General features: G+C 40.7%; 1 protein-coding gene across 1 annotated transcript; it reads right to left on the reverse strand.

Annotated features, from left to right (window-relative positions):
- Positions 1-2,459: 2,459 nt before the first annotated feature.
- LOC104942445 (sugar phosphate exchanger 2-like) lies at positions 2,460-8,462 on the reverse strand. Its single transcript, XM_010767666.1, has 6 exons — positions 8,401-8,462; positions 5,908-5,989; positions 5,599-5,689; positions 4,244-4,322; positions 4,016-4,151; positions 2,460-2,541 (listed from the first exon to the last, which is right to left on the reverse strand). Exons 1-6 carry the CDS (start codon positions 8,460-8,462, stop codon positions 2,461-2,463), a joined length of 531 nt encoding a protein of 176 aa, XP_010765968.1. The 3' UTR covers position 2,460.
- Between the last annotated feature and the right edge of the window lie 608 nt (positions 8,463-9,070).

A 9,070-nucleotide genomic window follows, 5' to 3' on the forward strand; every position in this document is an offset into this window, starting at 1 on the left:
CAAAATATAGCCAAAGCTGAATAATACAAACCCTATACACACAGCTTTAACTATCTCTCAAAAGCTCAATGATCAGTCCTCTTTACATCTGACAATTCCTGTTCCTTTTATTTATGTTCTTATTAATAGTGTAGATAAAGTGCTCCTTTTTCCTGTCCTATTATACCTCTACCTTTCCTGTCAGCTTTCTTTAATCGATTCTTTCATTCTCCTCCATTCTGTCTATTTCGCCTATTTACGGGGAGAAGTGTCCGTTCAAGCCATCCCAAGAGGAACAGGCGACAAATTAGGGATGGGAAGTGGATCGAAGCCGAACACAAGGGAGAAGAGGTGATGCGGAGAGGAAGAGGGAGACTAACGGGAGTCTGAGGGCAGATATAATGAGAAACAGGGGAGAGGGAAGCTAGAAGTGAGGAAACGAGGAAGTTAGAGTCATACATGAGAAATAGAGCATTGCAACAAAGGATGGTGAAAGTCATAAATGTGAATCGGAGGAGGGGTGGAGGAGGAAAGAAAGGCAGCTTTAGAAGGGACAGAGTGAAACATGGATGTCAGGGCAGAGGGTTCGTGTGTTGGCAGAGCTGATGATTGAGATGGGAAAGTAATGGCTGTCTCTTTCTGCACAGGCCGGTATTTAAATACACAACGCAGTATGTAAAACCCTGTGAGTGAATATGTGTGTGTGCAGTGATGATTAGCAGTCATCACGCAGCGAGGCATTCAGACACTTGCTCATTATCTCTAATTTGGCTGCAAGCATGCTGAGTTCAGCTTTGCAGCGTTTCTCTGTCTGATTTCGTAGTGAACTCTGCAGGGGTTGGGCTCCAATAAATTGCAATTATGTGCATAACACATCGCAATTGAACAGGAAGCCCACAAAAAGATAATGAAGCTTTATCTTCAGCTGAGTAATCCTGACAAATTCCTTTAGTACTTCACATAAAACCCTCAATGAGGTGGTTACTATGATTATGTAGGCAATGATTTCTCCTTTAATAATAGGGTGTCAGAATGTGCCGCACATAGTAATGATACATCCATTTGTTTTTGCTTCGATATATTAGGTTGCCATGTTTATCTTTTTGCCAACAAACTCCATGAAAAAACCATGAATGCGTGGCACTGTCTTTCAATATTACGACTTTCCTAGTTGCTTTTTGGCACCCAGCCCAAAGACAATTTGGTACTACTGAGTAAGGGAATCTTTAAAAACAGCTCACAAGTGTTTAACACTAGAACCGCCAACCGGTCAATTTTACCTGCAGCTGTTTTTTGATTGTATGTAACTTTTTTTCAATAAAATCTTAAAGTCTCCCAGTCCGTGACTTTTCCTGAAAGTGTGTTATGTAGCACCCTCTGTTGTAAAAAAATTGTCAATATGAAGTCAGATTGAAAAAATTGCCAAAAATATTGCCATTTATACCTATCAGCACCAGCGGGTAATATTTACCTCATAGAAAATGCAGCGTAAACATGACGTGTTGCTATAGCAACGCCTTTTGTCTACTGCGGTTCCTTACAGATAGAGAGATAGATTGAGAGAGAGAGAGGGATAGATAGATAGTTATAGATCGATAGAGAGATTTGAACATAAACAAAACACAAGTCTAACACCAAGCGTTTAAATCTGCACTGGTAGCAATATTTTATACTTCATGCTATCTGCACAAACTATACCATATAAAAAGCTGAGAGTCCACAGATTCTATTGGTATAAGTTTCATCCCTGTGCGATCAAAACTCACTGTTCTACATGATAAATAAAAGAACATTGTACCTTGAAAATCAATAGCTGGTCAATTTGACCCGTTGGCGGTTCTAGTGTTAACAAAAAAATAACCTTAAAAAATATAAATAAAGATTCTTCAGTTCATTACAGTGCAGGTTAAATGATATACGGCTTAATCGGATTCTTCCAGGTGGCCTGGCTTCTTTTATGCACGTACACATAATCAGTTTCCACATAAACTTAGTTTAAATCTTCTTTAATCAGCTGTTTCGGATGTTCTGATTGACGTTGTTTTTTTTAAACTGAAAGGGTTTTATTACAATTTGAAATAGGTTCTGCCTCAAAAGAAGAAGGATATCTTGCACTTGACAGTGAAACAGGAACCTGATCCTATTTGAATATGCACATGTTTTGATGATTAGCTTATAGTTGTTTGAACCCATATCTGTTGAACTGTTGCTCAGCGCTAACTTTGTCCCTTTCTGCCCTTCACATTGTATTCTGAGTGCGCCCAACCAACTTTTTGTGGCAGGGGGTTTGTAACTTTTGAACAGTGGTGTGAATTTGAGGGGCTGATTATATATATGATATGGATGTGATGCTTGTGGTCTGAGATAACTCAAACCCAGGTTTCACTGGGCTGTCAAAAACGTGACTAATGTGCATGTGTGAGTTAGCCAGCTACAAATACATCCCAGCATAGTCAGCAGGACTTTGTCGCCGTGCAGTACTCACTTCCCCTTTCCAAACCAGTTGCCGACGCAGGCCACGACTGCAGGCCAGCCGGTGGTCTGCATGATGCCGTTGAAGACCTGCAGAGAAGCAACCAGAGTTCACTGACTGCATCAAAGCCTCCTAACACGGGAACAAGCCTACATGATTTCAATAAAAAAGCATAAAAGATGAGAATGAGAGAAGGCAAGCGAGCGGAGGGTCTTAACATTCCCACGCCAAACCTATATAAGCCCAAACACACTCCTGCAGTCACATGAGTCGCTGAGAGTCATGTGAAGTTTGACTAAGCAACCATGAGATCCCTTAAGGTCAGAACTCACAGAGCTCACACTGATCACACCTGTGGTGGGGGAATCTCTCTTGTTACATTACATGTCATTTGTTCGACGCTTTTATCTAAAGCAACTTACATACTCAATACTGTGGACAATCACCACAGGAGCAATTTGGGGTGAAGTGTCTCAGGGACACAACGACATGCTGACTGCAGTGGGGTTTGAACCTGTGATCCCATGATCCCCCTGATCCAATCACCAACACACTAACCCACTGCGCCACACGCCTCCTTTGTGTTGAATAGGAGTTAATACTCATTAACGTTCTGATGAGGTTTAATTGTTTACAGGGTGAGGAATATTTCTAACTCTATTTCCCCAGAGGTTGTTTAATTTACTTGAGGAATTTGACTCCAGGGGTCATGTGAGGGTGTGGAGGTCAGCTGACACAGAACAGCATTGAATGCATAAGCAAGAGAAGGTGAGTTCTGTATTGAACAGCACATGCCGTGTTGGATCAGTCTAATACAGTCTCACCAGCTTTTCCAAAGTTACGGCTGGTAAAAAGGAAATAGTGAGTAAAAGAGTGAGTGTAAATAAATATCATGAGGTTTACGACTGTTGGTAAAACACTTTGAACTTTGGGTGATTCTGATGGCTATTTTTATAACATTTATGACATTCAAGACACAAACCTGGCTCTCCACTTGTTCCCGAGGTGAAAATGCTCTAACAGGACTAACATCTGACCGTGCAGGCTGCCGGTGTGGTCAAAGGGACTTTTGAAGAAAAGACTGAAGTGAAACAACAACTCTTCTGATTATGCCTGAGTTTGCCCTGAGTAAGCATCCACACAGAGACGCATTAAGGAAGGAGAGACCAGTGAAACCTAGACTTTGAGTGGAAGTGAATCATCAAATAACTTTTGTTGTTTTCTGAAACGACAAAGTGCTGTGGCCGACGCCCTGACTTGCAGAGTCACATCTATCATAGGGGTCTTCAGTTGCTTTGACTTCTATCCTCTTTATTCCAACTACTGCACCACAATTAAATCTAGCAAGCTAATTCTCTGTGGGATTTGCCTTTTTATGTATCATCACACACACTTTTGTTGTTGCCAATATAGTATTCATTCAAACAAACGTAAAACCAATTCAGTAGGTTTCACAGCAATCTGGAGATGCTGTGTGCATGTGGACATTCTGTTGGGGGAGTGTTTTGTTTTGTTCTCAGGGAGTGAAAGAAAACGCATACATTTGTGATGTTGTGTCTTTACCTGGATGACCGCATAGTAATAAATCGAGTGGATTTTCAAGTAGAAGCCGAGGCCAAACAGACATGTGAAAATTCCACTCATTATCATCCCAAAACTCAGGTAATACCGCAGAGGCAGGCGCTCTCCAAATATCCCACTGCGAACACAATAAATGAGTCAGTAGAACACACAAACCCACACTCAGACACAAAGGCAGAATAATGTGTGCAAGTCCCAACAAACACAAACCTGAAAAACATGCCGATGGCATAGGCCACCAGGAAGCAGTTATCCAGGATCCCAAACAGGGTCTGGTAGTTGTCCTGGTCTAGAGGGGAGAGACAGAGGAAACCATTAGCTTCCTCCATACCACCATTTATAGTCCTGCATGTTTCATCAGCATCACTACACTCACTTTCGTTGTGTGCGATTCAATTAGAGATTAAAGGCATTCTTATATTGTATATATCATTTCTGTCAATAATGCAAACAAGAAGTCAGGTTTACGCGGAAGAAGGTCATTTGCCACTATACAAAAAGTCCTACTGAGTGCACACATTATAAACGATATCATGTTTATGGAGCTACAAAACGAAACGAGAAGAACTCGAAATACTTGGCTGTGTTATATTAACAGGAAATACATTTAAGGCAAAGCACGTTTATATATATATATTATAGCACTTTTCAACACAAGGCAATTCAAGGTGCTTTACAAAAATGAAAGAAATTAAGAAAATGGCATTTAAAAACAGTCATTAAAAAGCAAAGATAATCAAATAAACATTAAAACACGAAATACATGAATACAAGTTACAGTGCAGTTTAAGATGTGAATAGTTCAATTAAAAGCAGCGGCAAAAAGAAAAGTCTTCAGCCTGGATTTCAAAGTAGTCAGAGTTGCAGCGGACCTGCAGGTTTCTGGGAGTTTGTTCCAGATATTTGGAGCATAATAACTGAACGCTGCTTCTCCATGTTTAGTTCTGACTCTGGGGACAGAAAGCTGACCAGTCCCTGAAGACCTGAGAGATCTGGATGGTTCATCATTTAGCAGGAGGTCAGAAATGTATTTTGGGCCTAAACCATTCAGGGCTTTATAAACCAGCGGCAGTATTTTGAAATCAATTCTTTGACACACAGGAAGCCAGTGTAAGGACTTCAGAACAGGAGTGATGTGATCCACTCTCTTAGTGTCAGTGAGGACTCAAGGATTTAACATAACAGAACAACATATTGTTTGGATTTCTGAAGTTATTATTTGGGAAAGTGACACGCCCATACAGTTTCATTTTGTCCCAGCTAGGAGAAGCTCCTGTTTCATTGTTGCATTGCAATGTGAACAAACACCGACAAGCATTGACTTGTATTTTTATTTTCTGTTTTTGAAGTCATTACATAGACTGACAACCTGCTTAGTAAGTAACATTTAGGACAGTTAATAGCAGTGTGGTTTAAGTGGCCTTGCTGAGCTGATTATGGCATCGTATCCAGTGCACCAGAGACTTTCTGCACTAAGTGATTGTTGATATACTAAAAAAGAGTCTGCAATGCCTACTCATAAGTGAAGTGAGCGAACTAGAGTGGAAATCAAATAAAAGACTTACCAAAGGGCGCCCAGTCACACCACGTCTCATTATTGGTTATGTTAAGGTCTGCCGGCCGAATGACTGTGGAACAATTTCTGTGCAGCTCACCCTGAGAATCAGACAGACAAACATAACAGGAAGAAGGTGAAGTGACACGGTTATTATTGCCCTCCCAGATACAGTACAATACAACATGAGATGTGATAAGATCTGAGTCCAATGTGTGTAATTCAAGAGCCTATTTCTGGCAGCATTTGACCCCTGACCCACACGTGTCACGTCCCTGCTAAGACAGTAGATAACAAAGAATTGAGTTGTCCTAGTCACCTTAACAATGCTGATAGGTTTCCGTGAAAGATGGTAGGCCGTGTAGAAGAGGAAGGTGAGGAAAAGAATAAAACCGCGATAACTGCAAGAGAGAGATAAAAGAGGATGTTGAGGACAATTCTTTCTGATAACACATCAAAAGGTCTAAAGTAATGTTGTGTATAACTGCAATTTAAGTACATTTTTACAACAGAATACATTTCATCTGACTTTAATTGTAATATTTTGAAAAGTGACCAGAGCTCTTGCTGTTATCAAAGTGGTTTTATATAAAGAAATGACTGTATGAACATAAAAACAAGAGATATTTCTATGTGTAATGCTTTCTTTAGCCGAAACACAGTACAGCATGACATGTATCAACTGTGTTCATTCTGGGGGGTTTCAGAGGAGGGATAAAGAGGAGGGGTAAAGAGGAGGGGTAAAGAGGCAAAGACTGGAGAAAATAAGGAATTCAGGAAGATGAAGGCTTCCTTTATGTTTCTCCTTCTTTCATACCACTTTAATCATCTGACAACCCCTCAAGGTAATCGTGTGACCCTTTGGAGGGGCTCACCCATGTATTCAATTGTAACTTAAACAGAATGCATTCATATTACCATCCTAATATTAGTTGAAGGTTTTATGTAAGGACTTTTAATTGCATGAAGGATCTGAGCAGTAACCTGACACAAAGTCAGCCAAAACTGAACTTTATTGCAGGGCGGTTGTAATGTTTTGTTTTTTTAAGTGTCTGCCGCCCGGCAGTGGCTCAGTCAGTAGGGGCTTGGACTGTGAGACGTAGGGTTGCCGGTTCAAGTCCCCGACCAGACCTAAATATGGAGTGTTGACTGCTACTTGGAGAGGTCCCAGTTCACCTCCTGCCCTGCCGTGGTGCCCTTGAGCAAGGTATCGGACACCCCCCTTCCCCCCTCACTCCCATTGCTCCCTGGGCGCTGTACAATAGCTGCCCACTGCTCCTAGTATACTAGACTCCTGGTACTAGGATGGGTTAAAAGCAGAGAACACATGTCACTGTGTGTGCTGTGTGCTCTGCATGTGTGACCATTAAAGAGGGTTTCACCCCTCCCATTCTATTCTATTATTATCTCATTTGTTTGCTTAAGATTGTACAGGTGTATCCAACAGTGCGTCAATGTTACATCCAAGTGTAATGACTCATTTACACAATGTTGACCTTCTTTATCTCTCCATTGTTATTTTATTCTTATACAAGGAACATAGCATAACAATGTGACACATTTTTTATTAAGATGAACAAATCATTCACTACATCACGTGCAGCAAACAGACAGCTAGTACATGTGGGATTTGTTGTCCTGTTTTACAATATACATGTACCTGTTATTTTCCAGAGGTGGGAGAAGTACTCAGATATTGTACTTGAGTAAAAGTAGAAGTACCAGAGTGTAGGAATACTCTGTTACAATAAAAGTCCTGCATTCAAAATGTTACTCAAGTGAAAGTATTGGCATCAAAATTTAGTCAAAGTAGCCACAGCAAAAGTAGTCATTGTGCAGATTGGTCCATTTCAGAATAATATATATGATATGTTTTATAATGATTGATCATGAAAGTGTTCTCAAAGCTGGTAAGGTGCAGCTAGTTTGAATGTACTTTGTATACTGCAGGGTAGCTTGTGGATTTACTCCAGGTGGAACTAAAGTCTGATTTAACACTTGATTATATTTCACATCATTCATCCACATCTGTAAAGTAACTAAAGGTATTAAAATACATGTAGTGGAGTTAAAAGTAACACCATTTTACCTCTGAACTGTAGTGGAGTAGAAGTACAAGTAGCAGAAAAATGGAATAACTCAAGTAAAGTACAAGTACTCAAAAAATTGTATTTAAATACAGTATTTGAGTGCAATGTACTTTCCACTTTTTTCTTTTCATGCCTGGGTGGTCCAGCTTTATTACTAAACTGCTTGGGGCCAATCAGTGTCTTGATTTGTTGTGAAATCATCAACTAAGTAAATGAAACTAATGGTACCTGAATGTGAAAGGATAACCTTGAAACTGAAGTGTTATTACAATAAAGCGCCCACTTTGAATTTTTCAAATTCTTGGAATTCTTGATTTTGTCCGACTGGTATCCGATTCGTTAAGGTCATAATGTATATCGATGAGAGAGAAAGGCTTTAAAAATGTCCTTTTGGTATGGTAGGTTAGTTTTGGCGTGGCTGTTTTTTTTTTCACATCAGAACCAAAACGCTCCTCTGTACACGAACGAAACAGCCGGTGGTGGAGAAGTGTGGGGAAACAAGTAGCAGGATGTTGTGGTGGTACTTAATTATAAAGTAAAACACTGGGGTTAATTAACTGTCCCCCCCCCCCATCACAATTCTCAAGAATGTATTTTTTATCGACCGGTTTAAGCCAATCATTCCACAGCAAAGGATAACACACAGACGGCCAACTGGCTGTGTAATCTAGGAATGCCATTAACTATGATCGGTGGAGAACAAAACGGAATGGAAACTTAACCAAACCATCTCGAGGAAAAGGACCGTGAGAAACCGCATCCCGGGAGCAGGGGCGACTCTCATTTTTTCAATGAAAACCTTGGAGAAATAGACTTTAAAACGTCAGATTTTCAGGGCATGGGTCCCTCCGGAGTCCTAATATCGGGCAGTTGAAGGCCACCTGGTTGGTTAAGCCAGTTACCCGGCTGGTTATTAACGGTTTGTAACGGTTTTGAAACCCCGTAGAAGAGTTCACGCTAGCTTTTAACGTAACAGCCCAATAACTTTGTTTTTATGCCTAGCCTAATGTTAAGACAATATGAAAGCCCACGTGTTGGTTTTTTTAAGCTTGGAAGCAATTTACCCAAAAGGGTAAAACCCTGTTTTTTTTAGCCCGTTTTCCCACGGGGGTCGGGTGATAACAGGGTTTCCGGTAAACCAATCCACATCCTCATATGTCCGCCGGCTTGGAGGGGAAAAGTTTTATTATTTATGGCCCCCCAGAAATCCGGGGGGGTTTTGGGGCCAAGCCTTTCATCCTGTTGCAGCCCCCCCCGTACGAAAAAATTTTTCAGAACAGGGAAGGGGCCCCCGGGCGGAAAGGTGTTTGGTAAAAGTTAAGGAATTTTTTTAAAAAAAAGGATTAAAAATAATTTTTTTTAGCCTAAGGGGGGGTTTTTGTTTGGTATTTC

The sequence above is a fragment of the Notothenia coriiceps genome, unplaced genomic scaffold (genome assembly GCF_000735185.1).
Source record: "Notothenia coriiceps isolate Sejong01 unplaced genomic scaffold, NC01 NC01_scaffold00004513, whole genome shotgun sequence".
In the NCBI taxonomy this organism is placed as follows: Eukaryota; Metazoa; Chordata; class Actinopteri; order Perciformes; family Nototheniidae; genus Notothenia; species Notothenia coriiceps.

Bases quoted from the DNA above. Each gene is read 5' to 3' on its own strand.
- LOC104942445 (XM_010767666.1), bottom strand. From the start codon at position 8,462: ATGAGAGTCGCCCCTGCTCCCGGGATGCGGTTTCTCACGGTCCTTTTC. The intron at 5,690-5,907 runs GTGACTAGGACA...TCTGATTCTCAG, and splicing joins AACCTATCAGCATTGTTAAG to GGTGAGCTGCACAGAAATTG. The intron at 4,323-5,598 runs GTAAGTCTTTTA...TCTCCCCTCTAG, and splicing joins GTGTGACTGGGCGCCCTTTG to ACCAGGACAACTACCAGACC.